Source organism: Cololabis saira, chromosome 5 (genome assembly GCF_033807715.1).
Source record: "Cololabis saira isolate AMF1-May2022 chromosome 5, fColSai1.1, whole genome shotgun sequence".
NCBI lineage: Eukaryota > Metazoa > Chordata > Actinopteri > Beloniformes > Belonidae > Cololabis > Cololabis saira.
The window spans coordinates 23981868-23997717 of NC_084591.1; the positions used below are offsets into that span (position 1 = coordinate 23981868).

Here is a 15850-nt window from a genome sequence, read left to right on the forward strand (position 1 = left end):
ACGGGGTGGGCATTGCTAAATATGCCGTGATTGTAACGTCATTGGGGCGCAATAAAACCGAGGGGGGTCCTGCTCAAGGACACGACAGGGGGTGAAATGCCGACACACAGGGGTCCTGAACCCTGGTCCGTGCGGCTGGTTTGTAGCGGGTTTGTAGCGGGGCCCCCGCTGCGTCTGCGCCCCGACTGATATGTCATTATAGACACGGGAGAAGGGGAAAAATGGATGGGAAAAGTTCTTCAAAGGCAGAGAACTGGGAGAAGAGGGACCACAAGAGCCCTGTCATTGCTCTCCGGTGACAAGTGGGCCTGTTTTTACACCTTCATTCTAAATAAGGAAGCGGCCTGACAGACATATGACCACCGACCCAATTTGGGAGCAGCCCGAGCGCCCCATCACATCCAGGCAGGCCGCCGGGACGCCGCCAATAAGCTCTCAACGGTGGCAGGAGGCTGCTCCCCTCCCCGAGCTCACACCACCACTCACTGGGTGCTTTTTCCCTTCGCCACCCTCGTATTATCTCAGCGGTGAAGTCAGCATGATGTCATCAAGGGATGCGATATCCTTGGAAAGGTTGCATCAGGGTTTTTGGTGAGTGATTGCCTGGAGGGTTTTATTCCGAACTCTTGCTGGGAGAGAGACTGTCAGAGGGAAGAGAGAGGAGGAGGAGAGAGTGCGTGTGTGTGTGTGAGAGAGAGGGGCGCGGAGGAGCTACAAAACATGGTAATCACCAGCACCAACATCACCATCACCACCATCACCACCATCATCACCATCACCTCCAGCTCTGCCGCGCACTCTCCCGTCTCCTCTCCGCGCCTCACACCCGCAGCCCCGACCCGCTCACCAAAAATAACCCTCAGCCAGCATGCCGAAGGAAGCAAAACAAGAAGAGCGGTATTTTTAGGGCCATTAATTTCGACCACGTGGCCCGACGGTAGAGCGGATGGCCGTTGCGCAAAGGTTCCTCGCCAGTATGTCCTGCGAGGCCGGCACGCACCGGCCGCTGCGCGCGGCGGCTCTGCTGGGCTTCGTGCTGATGGGGCTGGTGTGCGCGCACCCGCACCCGCTCCCGCTCCCGCACACGCTGCCCGGCGGCAGGACCAACGCAACTTTGCTGGAGAGGCGATGGGAGACGCTGTTCTCCCGCTCCGTGCTGGGGATCTCCGGGGAGAAGCCGGAGCTCAACTGGGAGAGTGACTATCTGCTGGGCATCAAGAGAGTGCGGAGGCTCTACTGCAACGTGGGCATCGGGTTTCACCTTCAGGTCCTCCCCGACGGCAGGATAAACGGTGTACATAATGAAAACCAGTACAGTGAGTTATATACCTCCACCCATGTAATGCAATGGATATGAAAGAGAGAGGCAGAGTCAATACGCATGGATCTGCGATGCGCACGCTCGTCTGTCCCCTCTATTAATCTGCATGGCCATGTCTCATCCGACACGGAGGGAGAATTGGATTTCTTCCACAGCAGAAAAAAAAAACAAGCAACATATCTATTAAAAACAAGTATCCATCAGCCCTGAAGACCCCCAACCCCCTCACCCCTGTACCCCTCTCTCGCTCTCTCCCTCTCTCTCTCCCTCCCTCTCTCTTTCCTCTTCCCCTCCTCCTCAACCATGTCATGAATGTATGGACGCTTTTAGACACAACTTATTTTTACGCAGCCCTGTGAGGGCGGTCCAGAGACCGGCGGCCGTGCACGCCAATGCAATTAACTGCAATAACTGCCATAAACCAGCATGCGCTTAATTGGACTGGATGCAAATACAAGATGGAGTGAAAGATGCTGAACAAAGGCTCGGCATGCTGCATAGCAACCTGCAAGGTTACACCCATAAGACGCAGAGAAAGCAGGCTGCTGCCACAGTCACCATGATAAAAACACTTTGTCCAGGATGCTTGGTTGGTATTTATTTTGGTTGTGCCCTCCCCCTCCCCCCTCCACTTCTCTAATTCAACATTTCTGTGCTCTTTATCAGGTTTAATAGAGATCTCTACGGTGGAGAGAGGAGTGGTGAGCCTCTACGGAGTGAAGAGTGAGTTGTTTGTCGCAATGAACAGCCGTGGGAGGTTATACGGAACGGTAGGTATGCTCAGTATTTCATTTTTTGTCCAGCAATATTAGTTGATTGGGTCTTCGATCTGCATTTTTCCCTGTCATCTTATAATGGCTTTCATAAACTTTTTTTTTTTTGCTAGCGGAGAATACTTGAATAATGTATTGAAAATCTATATCCATATATATATATATATATATATATATATATATATATATATATATATATATATATATATATATATGATTCCATCGGGAATGTATAATGCTCTATTTAAAGCCAGTGCGCCAGGCATGTTGGCCTATGGGTAAATAATGATGAGGTTAACAGATGCAGGGTGCAGAGCCCAGGCTGAAATGTGGTCCTGTGTGCGCGGAGGTGGGAAACCCCCTGCTGCTAAGAAACCTGTCAGCACAACTGAAAATCGATTTAAACGGTGTCACCTATTTCGCAGAGCAGTGCGCCTCCCACACGCACGTGGAAGAGGCAAGAGCTCAACCCCTCACAAAGGAATGGGAGCACTTTTATTAAAGTATTGTATATAAGGTGAAAGAGCAGGAGCCACCAGCACCATAGGCAGTACTCGAATTGTAAAAGAAAATCAGGGGGGATGGTGGATTTTATCATATGGGCACAGATAATTTGAAAATTCTTATTTCTAGTTAAAATGTCCCATTTTAGTAAAAAAATCTCATTACACTTAAAACAAGACTCATCACTGGAAAAAACAACAATTTTCACCTGTTTCAAGTAGATTTTCACTTGAAATAAGTAGAAACATCTTCCAGTGGAAAAATATTTTTTTGCTTAGAATAAGAAGACAAATCTTGTCCCACTGGCAGATTTTCCTACTTATTTCAAGTGAAAATGTACTTGAAACAGGTGAAAATGGTCAAATAAGTTATTTTTCTGGTGTTATTTTTCTGGTGATGACTCTAAATGTTGAAATAGCAGTAAAACCACATTCATTGATGAAATGACATAAGGGATGGAAAGGAGGGATGGCAGTTTTACAGGGGGGATGATTTGGACCGTTTTTATTTCAGGGGGGGATGCCATCCCCCCTCAACTCGACTACTGACCATAGGCATTTACCAGGCATGTGTATTATCACAAAGGCTGTCACGGAAATAACAGGTTTGAGTTGGAAATAAAACAGTGCTCCACAAAGCATCTTAATTAAATGCCATTCCAGCGAATGAGTTGGACGGGTTGTTTGATTCCTGGAGATGTTAGATGGCACTGATGGTTTCTAAGAACTTCCTCTGATGTGCAGACAGTTTCCACCCATCTACTCCCATTGGGGGAAAGGGGCTCTGCTGCAGCCTGGGACACACTCTCGCTGTCTTTCCAGGGTGTGGATACAACCTGGACAGATCACCATTAGTTGGCACATTATTGATCTCTACTGTATACATCTGTTATGGCTGTACAGAGGTTGGACTATCAGCTGATAGCGGATATGTTGGCATTGGCTTCTAAGGAATGCTAAACCTGGCCATTCAGAAATGATTCACACATTTCTACACTGAGATGTTACAAGAGGGTCAATAGCTGATGTTGGCTGATATATCTGTTCTGTTTTCAGTCTGTCGGTCCACGTCAACTTGCTCTTTTATCCTTTTCACACATGACAAATGTACTTGTAGAATTACTCATCTTGCAGGAGGCATAATTGTTTTTGCTTTCAAGCAGAGTGTCACTGATGATTATATAAATGTCTCTGGTGGCGAGGGAGGTCATCGAGTTAAGTGGCGCTCCGCAGACGCATGGCTTGTTGTGGGACACATATTTGACAGACAGAATGTGAGCTGGTTATCTGCTCATGAGTGATGAAGCGTTAGCTCGTGAGCAGGCTGATGATCTGATAAGAGATTGAATTAGGCTACATGGTTTCTGGAGAGTATTTGCTTCGCAGCCGTACAAATGCCCCACCAGCTCGGCACGGCAGAGGCTTATTGTTCTCACTCTGGCAGATATTTTGAGACAGAGACTGCATGATTATAGTAATTTTATAGTAAATGCTTCTATAGTGGCTTTATTTTCTCTGATATTCCTTATTTTGAGCTACAAGCCACAAAAACTGGGAGGCTATATAAAAATTAAATGAAGCCATAAATTAGTGTCTAGCAAATAAAACCATTCGTTTAAGGGGAAATCTAATAAAGAAAACATTTGACCTGACTTTTTGGATTTTTTTAAATAGTATTATTGTTATCACTTTAATGTACGCTCATGTTGTTGTACATGTATCGAAAGACTGTTGGAGGAGAATGTTTATTTCTCCTTGCATCATGGTTTGGGAATAGTTTCAATTATACAATAATGATAATAAAAAGAAAAGTAAAAATGTTCCTGTCCTTGAAGATTTCAGCTCCATAACAGTTCGGAGCCTCCACTGCTGCAGGTTTTGTACTTTGTGATGTGCCAAATGTGCTCAGTGGATGACAGGTTTGGGCTGCAGGCAGGCCAGTTTAGCAGCTGGACTTCTTGAGTACAGAGTTGTGGTGTTGTGACGTATGCAAAGTGTAGGTTTGAAATGTCTTGCTGAAATAAGCAAGACCTTCACTGAGGATGTTGTCCGGAGGCAGCATGTGCTGCTTATTAATGTGCCTCCACAGACGCGTTGGGTGTACTAATGTGGACGACACACACCCATCCCATCCCAGTTGATATGTTTGAAACTGTGTTTATTACACTCATCTGGTTTTTCTCCTCTTTGACAGCCGGAGACAGAATTCATGATTTAAAAAAGAATAATATTCAAAGATTTCATTAGACAAACCACAAGATAGTTTCAGCTTCTCCTCAGCTCACATTAATAACTAGTTTATAAATGTTATTTTTCTTTGCAGTTGTTATTAATATATGCTATTTCTCATTACACGTTTTCCAGTCATATAGATGATGAAAACGTAATGTAGACAAAAATGTCCTTAAATCGTTGAATTTTTTTCCCATGGAGATTGATGCACTCTTTTTATATCCAAATCTGAACTGTTTACCAAGTCATTTGTTTTCATACTTCTTCTTCCTCTTGTTTCTTCAGTGTAAACTTTTGCTGGCAACAAATACAAATGAAGCACACATTTAAAACAACCAGCTCAACTTCATTATTAACTGCATTATTATTGTAATTACTAATGTTGTGCTTAATTTAGCTTGAAATCTTATCATTGTTGTGGACTTCCACACCATTTTGGGAAGAAAAGGTGTTTTTACATTTTTGTAGATACCCTTGTTTAAATCCGTATCCTAAGCTGGATGAGGGGGTTGAAGCCACGCTCATGTCTGTTTATAAATGCTCTGAATGTGCAGCTCGTACAGGTTTGACCTCAGAGTAAAGTTTAGAAACATAGGAAACAGCCAGCATGTCTGTTAAAATCAATCAACTAGTAGCGTGCTTGATTTGACACATTGGATTTCAGCAAAAAAAAAATATATAAAAATATATAAACATAAAGATGTTTATATGATATAATTCTCCTCATATTTTAGGCTCCAAATTAAACAAAAGATATATATGTTAATTTTAGCGATTTTTGTTACTTCCATGTTTCAAGTTTTCTGAGATTGATTGTACAAGTAGATAGATAGATGGATAGATACTTTATACATCCAAAAAGGAAATTTAGGACATCCAGTAGCTGAAAAAACACTTTGAAAAACACTTAACAGTAGACAACTGACTCACAACTCACTCAGACACGCATACACAAATGACATACATTTAGGAAGACATGTTCAGGGGGAGTAAGTATGTTTACATTTAATTACCAGACGACAGATTTGGCCTGAAAATGTCTAAATGTTACTTCAAATTTTCAGTCTGTATCATTGAAGATGATTTATAGGCAGAAATTAATATAATATTCCATCAGTGTCGAGTTAAAAACAACAAAAGAATCCTAGCTTTTGAACAAGTAATTTATTTCCTAAAACACAGTAGGTCCCCTTTCTTGAGACTGCAATGTGATACTGCTGAAGCTCAGCAGGGACTTTTTCCTTTTCCCCCCTTATGCTTGGAAGCAGAGGAGCTAATAGGAGCGTTGTTATTACAAATGATACGCTAGATGTCTCATCCAGAAAGTCACCTTTGATATCGAGTGGTCCAATCACTTTGTTAGGGTCACTCATAATGATTTGATGGTGTTTTTATAGCCTTTTTACTCACGCAGGTGATTGATATTATTTTCTTTTCAGATGAGAGCTTTTAACCAATTGTTTGTTATTGGTATGTAAAGAGAATTTCAGTTAATATAACAAAAAAGCTTCAGAAAAATATTTCCTACCCAACCTTTAAGTCAGCTTACAATCACAATAAATCACAATACTCACAATAAAGTATTCTATTCTATTCTTCTATTCTTTTTATATGTTTCTGCTCTCATGTACACAGCTTCATTCTGTCTTTCCAGTCCTGTAAAACAGCTTAAACTTAGAGGATGTGTTGCTGGGGATCCAAGTGTGTACACTAACTTTTGGGATATGTTGTCATCCTGAGGGTTAATGTAGCCAATGATGTCAGTCGCAGTTGTATCGTTTTATTTAACACTTTATTAAACTTAATAAACCTTATTTACCAGTATTGCTCAGTAGCCTCTAAGCACGGTGGCCCTGGGGAGCGTCTGGACATTTGTTCATTTCTAGGTGGTCTTGTAGCACCCGTTGCTCGGCAACCTGAGCGCTTAGATCCATGAGTATTTCTGACCACACACGTGAAGTCCCTCTTCTGTAACCTGACTGATGATGTCACCAGTTGAGATTACATTGCAGCAGCAGCAGTCTTCGTAAAGAGCTGTTTACTGTCTGCAGCTGATTAATACAAATGCTCTGTGTGTGTGTGTGTGTGTGTGTGTGTGTGTGTGTGTGTGTTTGCTCCCTCCAGACAGTCTTCCATGATGAGTGCAAGTTCAACGAGACCTTGCTCCCGAACAACTACAACGCCTACGAGTCTCTGGTTTACAGAGGATCCTACATAGCACTGAGCAAGCACGGCCGTGTGAAGAAAGGCAACAGGGCCACCACTGCCATGACTGTGACGCACTTCTTACCCCGAATATGATGAGAAAAATCTGGCAATAACAAACTTATTTGCACATGTGGATTATTTTCCAGGTAACACAAATACCATATACGTTCGAACAAACAAAAGACAACATGGACTTCAAAAGAAAGAAACAAAGTTATATCTGATAGTATTTATTCAAACTTTATATGTATATTTGGGTAGTTTACTTTGTTTTAGAAATGATAGAAATGCCATTCTGTGCTGCTTTTATGAGTTTTGTCATGTTGTGAAATGAAGGGAATAGACAGGCATCATTGGTCCCTTTAGTTTTCATGGGTGCTTGATGGAAGTGGTCGTGCCCCTGCCCCGCCAGTCCGTGACATTTCACCTTTTTTTTTTTTTTTTGGAAGTGAAATGGGGATGTTAATATCTCACAGAAACATATCATGATAAGAAAATGCAGAAAAAGATAAAAGTGGGCATGAAGTTTCCACACCGAGGAGCCCCCTTCTATTTAAAAAGAAAAAAAAAAAAGTTTTGTTGTTATTCGTCAAGAACCCGGACATTTCCCGTTTACTATGTTTGAGTGTCACTGTCAGGGCAACTAGAGCGCTTGTAAACTGGTCCGTGTCTTTTCTTGTTTTGTCATGAGGTGGCTGTGCCTTGAATTCCTTCCTTGCCCTTGCATGCGAGAAATGTGGTGCTCAAGTCAGAAATAGGAATGATACGCAAGTCATCACTCCCTCAGACGCCACCGGGGACTTCAGCCCAACTCTCTGAGGGTCTGAGGTGTCTCCACTTTATTCTCTTTTCCATAAATCAATGAGGCAATTGACACTCTTTGCTACACACGACCCAGTGGAGCTTCCTGTTAACATGTGGAGATTCAGATCTGGGATCAGCGCTTGATCCTTCCACGTCACGTCCAAGGGAGTTTTGACAATCCCAGGTTTTGCTTTCACAAGTTCAGCAGCTGGGTCATCGAGCCAGACTGTGTGTGGCTGTTCTTCATCTATGTAGGTACACGTGTACAATTGATTTAGATATGCTTCACTTCATCATTTTGGTCATTTGCTCAATATCGAGGGCAAATCTGTAGCAGAATCTAATACTATAAAACATCTCTGCCGTGCTCTCTCTTCAACCCCCCACCTCTAACTGAGCTAATGCGCTCTGTTGTGTTGGGACTAAACATTTGGCCACTGACCTCATGACAAACTACTAGGCTACTGTTTTTAAGGACACAGTCCAACGATGGGAGCTGTTTGATGAAGTAAAGTTTTGTGTTGATGCAGAGATTACTTAACTTACTGAGTACTGTATGTCACCGATTAATCAAATCACTGTAAATATGACCGTTTTCGGTGTTGACTGGAGATAATCTAAATGTTCCAGTTGGGCTTAGAGAGGACAGGAACTAACTGGTGCGATGTTCATGATGTTACTTTCTTTTTTTTTTTTTTTTAAAGCAATGCTCGATGTCACTAAAAGTGTGATAAGATAAATAAGTTATCCCAGTGTTTTAAGCTACGTATTCAGATTGTTCACCGAGGTGCAGGAGGCATTTTTTGCGATAGAAGCATGAAGTAGATGTAATGCCCACGCTGCTCTCTCAGATGTAAATCTTTCCTTTGTGTAAACAAACGGAAGCGAACAACAAACCCAGCAGAAAACAGCAATAGGCGGATTTATGTGGCGCTTTGTTGCAAAGACTGTTTGTTAGACTTGACGAAGATGAGAATAATATGTGGATAAAACACCTGAGCGTCTGGCTCCTCGTTGGTCAATGACAATCTTGTGCATCAAGGTCAGAGACGTGGGCGTCCCGTCCTCCCTGTCTCTCACATCGGCATGTAGTTCTGGTCTGCTGCAACTTTTATTTGTCGCTTTACAGAACACTGCACCTGTTAGGCTAGTTGTTGGAAAGAGAAAGAATGGTTGCAATGTTTAATTTATTAATTTATTGTACATATGAGCAGCATTTTAAATCCTGCAATGAGGTGCGTTTCAGCAGGACTTTTATTCATTTTGGAACAAGCTACTAGTACAAGAGCAGCTTGGTGAAATAGCGTTTCAACCATGTAGCACAGCTCCTCCTGTAGGTGTGTTATCATATTTTACCTCATGCCCTCCATTATAACTATAATTCACTGACAACACGTTTGTGAGCTATAGAAGATGTGCCCTTTAAGCTTGAGCTTCTGTTTTGTAGCAGAGACAAATGTGCAGTAACTAGTGAGGGTCTGTGTGAGTATGTATTTGTACGTATGTATTTGACCGCCCGAACACACTCCTGTCATGTTCTGTCTGCCAGAGTAGAAGATAGAGAGGCTATCTGAGCAGTTTGCCCTGCATCAGGGGTAACGGGCCTTGTCTGGCTGTGCACGCTGATGCACTGCGTTGCCCTCGCAGGAGAGGACGAAGGGTTGGAAAAAGCTGCTGATGAATATGTGTTGAGAGAAAGCTGTGGTTTGAGCTGGTAGATTTGTAGCAAAAGCCGATGTTAAATGAATCAAACGCTTCCAGGAGAAGGACACTTGAGCAAAACTATCTGATGGACTGAATACTGTGATCCAGAGCAACTTGAGACTCCCAGGATGTCATGTATGTTTCTGAATGTTGACGCCACTGATTATTGTCTTTAGAAGATTTCGCCTTGAGCATCTTATTACTCATTTTGACTAACGAGCCTTTATCATATCACTCTGATTGGGAAATGACTACTGATAGATTTTTCTTGGCAGATTTCATGACATTTTTTAAATTTAAATTTTATTTATACATTTTCTTTTTTTTTAAATGATGGAGTGCAATTTTCTTTGCAGGAGAAGAAACTGTTTTCTCTTACTCTTGTCAAAACAGGCTGATGTGCCATATCAAACTTGGTTGTTTTGATGTGTTAATTACTGTCTGCTATTTCGGGCTTATCGTGGTGCACTTCAGAGGACGCTGTCATCACAACAGTGATTTGAGCAGCAGAGTGGGAACTGTAAAGTCACAATCGCTTCTCGACCTGTAAGGCACACCTGATAAGTCGATCTTGCGGGGGAGTGAAGCTGGTGACAGATTTTCCAAGTGTGCCAGTTGGACGTCTGAAGGAAACATTGCTGTTACCAATTCTACAACTTTTGCATGATGCTGTTGTGAAGCAGAAAAAGTTGTAGCCGTCTAGCAGTAACTAAGAGAAGGTAGTCAATGGTGAGAAAATATCTCTTTTTCGACATTACTTCCTTAATTCCTCAATCTGCATGTAGAGTTCTGAGTGGACTAGATATGTCTTACCCCTTTGATTAAGGATCCAGTGTCTGGATATTGCCATTGTGCTGGTTTTAAAATGTGTTGGTTCACAGGGAACTGGAGGTCTGTGGGCAGATCTGGGATCAGACATGTGTGAGTGTGTGTCCCTGTGTACCAGCAGCCTTTGTGTTTCTCTCTCAGTTATCTATTCCTGCACTGAGGGGAGAGTGCTTCCTCTGAGTCCCCCTCCTCTTTTTTAACATATACCTCACCTTCTGCCTTAGTTCCGATTATTGAAATGATTGTAAATTAGTTTGAAACAACAGACTTCTCCAATCATTTGTTTCTGAAAAAAATATGATGACGAGTAAGAAAAAAATACTATATTACAAATGGTTTTCCTTTTATTTTTGTACGTATGTGCTGTGCACAGCAGTCAACTGTATTCCTGAGATGACAATAAAGGATGTTTTGTAAAATCTTTTGTGATTGAATTCATTAGATTTGTGTGTTTCACTCACTTCACACTAATCAATCCTGTAAAAACATGAATTACTGTGGGAGCTGGGATGAATCTGTGAAGTCTAAGTGAAAAGTTTAAACATAGTCAGTCATGTTCTGTAAATTGTCTTAAGGCAGTGTGGAGCGCCCTCTGTCGGTGAAGAGGGGGACGGCAACAGTCTGACGGGCAGGAGCCGAAATCAGTTTTCTTTCTACTTTCGATTAATTTCATAAAACGTCATTAGCAAAAACAAACCTTTTTGAGCTTTTTCCTATATGTTGTTCAATGTTTGACTTTATTTATCTTATTATAATCCATCTGTTTGTACATAAGAATGGTTTAAATAAACTGTTACAATGCCCTGTAATAAATTAATAGCATGTTTTACTGAAAGAATTGTGCTGTGTGCTGAAATTAGAACTAAAGAAAAGAGACTGGATGGTTAAGGGTTTATCCAACAACAACATTGTGGCTAAAAATATCAAATGAAAAGAACTGGATAGAAACTGCAAACCTGAACCGCGTCATCTTGTATGAGTGAGAGCAGTCGCGTCAATTCAGTCAAAGCTAAGGTATGGCAAGGTTACGAGTCACAGAACTTAACTAGAGTATCAATCAACACATCCAGGAAATACTCATCACAGAAGTCTGCTATGTAGCTTATCTGTCTGGTCAAGAAAATTGGAACTTTTTCCAAATGCAGTCTCGCTCACTGCAAAAACTCAAAATCTTACCAGGAATATTTGTCTTATTTCTAGTTAAAATGTCTCATTTTTAGTCAAAAAATCTCATTATACTTAAAACAAGAGCCATCACCAGAAAAATAACTTATTTGACCATTTTCACCTGTTTCAAGTAAATTTTAACTTGAAATAAGTAGACAAATCTGCCAGTGGGACAAGATTTATCTTTTAATTACAAGCAAAAAAATCTTGTTCCACTGGCAGATTTTTACACTTATTTTTAGTGAAAATCTACTTGAAACAGGTAAAAAGGGTTGTTTTTGAGTCTTGTCTTAAATGTAATGAGATTTTTTTTTGACATTTTAACTAGAAATAAGATAAATATTCTTGTTAAGATTTTCAGTTTTTGCAGTGTATAATAACTAGTGAAATCGATCATGTTCTGATTTGCATTTGTAGTTATTCTATATGTAATAAGTAATAGAATAATCAATACAAATAGACACAGAGTAATTCCATAAATGTATTTAAAAAACAAACATTTACATTTTCCCTTGAAGCCAAGGTGTGGTGGCGGCTGCCATACCTTGCCATACCCAATTGACGCCCCTGAATGAGAGAGGTGGAGGCACTCGGAGGGAGTGTTTGCATTAGCTTGGAAAGATTTCAACAAAACATCCCATTTGTCTGATAAAAAAATTTCAGGGTTTCTTAATATAGTTTTCTTTTCTTTTCTTTTCTCACTTTGTTAAAGAAGCACAACACACACCCACGGGGACAAAGAAAATGCATCAAATATAAGGTGTTGAACTGGTGTGGGATGACTTCCTTGATGGTGACTGAATTTGGAAAAGAAGCATCCAAAGCCACGTGTATGTCAGAAGAATGGCTGTTCTGAGTAGCTGTGGACTGCAGCGACCGCTTTAAATGAAAGGAAAATGAGAGCTTTGCCTCAACAAATACCCACAAACCTCAACAAACTGAAGAACAGCCGACTAAAAGTCCTACTGAAAAACTGTAAACTACTGTTTGGCTTAAGGCTTTTCTCCCACTATGGGAGTTTTTACCTGCCATTGTTTATATAATAATTGCTCTGGGGGTTTATGTTTGTGTTTATGTTCATGTTCTGGATCTCTGGAAAGCGTCTAGAGATAACATCTGTTGTATTAGACGCATATAAATAAAATTGAATTGAATGGAATTGAAAAAAGCAAGAGCATGCCGTACAGAAAAACAAGTTTTTCAAATCACTGCAGTGATGATGGTTTTTCAAGCCATTGAATCATGGTGTATACTTACTTTCTGAACTTATGTTGACACTGATGCCACATTGTTCTAATTAACCTCATGTTAAGACGTTATAAAGACTGATTTATTTTTGTATTGTGTGTTGGGATGTAAAACCTTAAAGTTCTTCTTGTTTTGTATCAGTGAACAAAAGCATGCTGCAGTTCGATATCACTTAAATGTTTAATGATTGAAAACTGTGCCACCTCATAATAACTGTCAAATACAATAATCAGGTTTAGACGAACATTTCAAGGCCACATATGTTGTCTTAACCAAAACCGAATAAAACCATTCAGACAGGGACTGACATCACGAGTCCATCACTTTGAAGTTGTGCAGCTCAAATTTCTGATGTAAACACATCCAGATATGTGAGTAACAAACGGACAAACACAAGTGTACCAGTCCCAAAGTTGGGGGATATGGAACCCAAAAGAAGAAGTTCAATGCAACAAAAGTGACTTCACCTGTGACCACCTTCACATGAGAAGGAAAGCCCTGATGTTTGAAGCAGAAGTGATTAGTAGAAGTTTTCAGTTAACTTGTTAATGACATAACCTGCAAACATCCGGGCCAAATCCATAAAAGATGAGGTCACACACAAAACAATCGTGTCCCTTTTCTTACATGGAAACTGTTATTTATAAAGGATGATTCTTCAGATCATGCTTTGGAGTAACGGAAACCTGAAGAAATGGAAAAAAAAGAAAAGGCAACCAAATTTAATGTAACACAAAGAAAAGTGCATCATGTATTTAATAGTGGCTGTTGGCTGTGGCTGCAGCCGTGCTCGACGGCCATGTCCAAGGACCCCTACCCCAGTGTTGTTCGGAGATATTTCTAACTTAGTTTTAAAAAGAGAGTAGTTATCAAGAGCTCACTCTCATATTCTAATACCAGAGACCAGATGCTTATGTGCCACTTTGTGTTTCCAATCACTTTTTAAAAATAAGACGTACAATTTACTGCGTCACATCTGTAGATCTGTACCTCATTCCTGACCACCTTCCTGCAGGTCGGATTGATTCATCTTAAAACAAAGTTCGCCCGTCTCTTCCATGTTTGAGCAGATGTGCTTTCTGACTTGACCTTTGTAAATAACCGTTTTGATGATCTGCCCTTGCGGGGTCCTGAGCTGAGAGTTTGGAGTGACTGTTTTCTGTTCTCTTTGTTTTGTTTGTGGATCCAGAGCTGACTAAATAAAACTGACTCCTTCCCTCTGTCTCTGAGAAGCTGTTTCACATTTGGTGAAGTCGTCGTTCATCTTTGCGGTTGTTGTCACTCCCATGTCACTTTTAGTTGTGGTTAAAACAGCGAACAATGGCCCTAGTTGTCTTCATTAGACTCCAGAACTGTCTCGGTGCTGGACTGACGGGCCGTGCCCATCTGCATGTCTGAGTCCTTGCTCAACATGGGAAAGAAATGGCAGAAATTCAAATATAACCGACTAAAAGACTGAGGCCTCAGAACAGCGGAGTTCAGGATAAACACCTTGCTTGCGTGCAAAACCGAAGGTTGAGCTTAAAGTGACTATTGGTGCTTTTCCACTAGTACCTACTCAACCCGACTCACCTCGCTCTGTTTGGCGCTTCTCCACTAGGGGTCTAACGTGCCGAGTAGATACTTTTTCTGTATCTATTCTGCTGAGGTTCTAAGGGGACTGAGTCGGGCTGCATTCATCACACATCATCACACTACAGGCCACCGATTGGTCGGGGGTTGGCCAATTAAACGTCTGAGTCAGGAGGCGGAAATCAGCGAAAGAGCGACTCTGACGGCGGCTTCTTGTTCATTTTATTCGACAGGCAATGGCAGCGCAAACATCTGTTTCATGATCCAACTCTGAGGTGCAGATGTTCATAAACCTGGTGGCTGAGGAGAGAATTAAAAAGGGATCTAGACGGGCGATACGGAATGACAAGATCTAGCAGGAGATCTGTCACTTCATGGCTGTTCGTGGCTTCCAATGGACTTTTCAGCAGTGCCGAGACGAACTAAAAAAAAAAAAAGAAGCATCCCCACTTGAAGTTTCTCTCACTCTCATTTTTTTTAACTTGATATCCAACACAAGCCACAGACCCAGCATCTCATCTCACATATCATCTCCTCCATGTTCTACATCTTTAGTGTTGTTCTCTTCGTTTAGATCACACAATCAAATACGTCACAGCAGCTTCACTCCAACCTCCTACTTCTGCTCCAGGTGCTGAATTGTTATGGAAAAGAAACCAGGCCGAGTTGAGTCGAGCCGAGCTGAGATGAGTAGAGCCGAGTAGGTACTTGTGGAAAAGTGCCATAAGATGCTGCTGAATATTGAAAGCACATGATCTGGTCGGATGACAGTCAGGTTCGTTCCTTTGGTCCGGGAAGTTTGGCGTGACCTTGACCAGGACTAGTGAAGCACGGAGGTGGGAGTATCATGGCTCTCACAGAACTATGTTACATGACATCCACACTGTAGAGGGTTAAAAGAGAGAGATGAAAATAAATTACTGGGCCACACAAAAACCTCAAGGACAAAGAAAAATTATTCTACTGTCAACGATCAATTTCATCATCTAAAATTTGAAGCCATTTAAAAAAGTTCCAGGAACTTAAGAACTGAAGCACTTCCCATTTGGTTTGTTCAGAACTGTAATTATAAAGCAGGCCTAAACTTTTTATTAGTAATGCATTTCAGCCATGTAATCACAGGTTTCCTTGACAACGTCCACTCAATAGTAATTATTAAACATTATATACTGATGTGTACAATAACCTGAAACTCTGATCTTTATTATGTCTACTTTTCTAAAAAAAAAAGCAAAAAATTATGTAAAGCGTATCACAAGGGGCTGAAGAAATGGTGAAATCACAAGGTCATTTTGAATGAGGCCAAGCCGTCTAAAAATAAAACACATGATTTGCATCCGTGTGAAAGTGGCAGCGGATGTGTGTACAGTTAATTGATAAGCTCGGTGTGAATCATTCTCCTCGGATATGAGTCAGCATAAAGTAATGCAAAGCATTAAACCCTCATTAGGAATCAGCAATGAATATGTCAGCTCTGAAGGTATAAAACA

General features: G+C 41.3%; 1 protein-coding gene across 2 annotated transcripts; it reads left to right on the top strand.

Moving 5' to 3' along the window:
* Window positions 1-491: 491 nt before the first annotated feature.
* LOC133443952 (fibroblast growth factor 4B-like) lies at window positions 492-11087 on the top strand. Of its 2 annotated transcripts, none has more exons than XM_061721317.1 (3): window positions 492-1316; window positions 1988-2091; window positions 6954-11087. In XM_061721317.1, the coding sequence occupies exons 1-3, from the start codon at window positions 947-949 to the stop codon at window positions 7128-7130; spliced, it is 651 nt and encodes a 216-aa protein (XP_061577301.1). In that variant the 5' UTR covers window positions 492-946; the 3' UTR covers window positions 7131-11087. The 2 variants fall into 2 exon arrangements, with proteins under 2 accessions (XP_061577301.1, XP_061577302.1); XM_061721318.1 differs by having other exon boundaries at window positions 6958-7078.
* Window positions 11088-15850: the final 4763 nt, after the last annotated feature.

What these genes read in the sequence shown, in the direction of transcription:
- LOC133443952 (XM_061721317.1), top strand. Translation starts at nt 947, where the DNA reads ATGGCCGTTGCGCAAAGGTTCCTCGCCAGTATGTCCTGCGAGGCCGGC. An exon ending in ACATAATGAAAACCAGTACA is followed by an intron (nt 1,317 to 1,987) that starts GTGAGTTATATA and finishes GCTCTTTATCAG; the next exon opens with GTTTAATAGAGATCTCTACG. An exon ending in GTGGGAGGTTATACGGAACG is followed by an intron (nt 2,092 to 6,953) that starts GTAGGTATGCTC and finishes TGCTCCCTCCAG; the next exon opens with ACAGTCTTCCATGATGAGTG.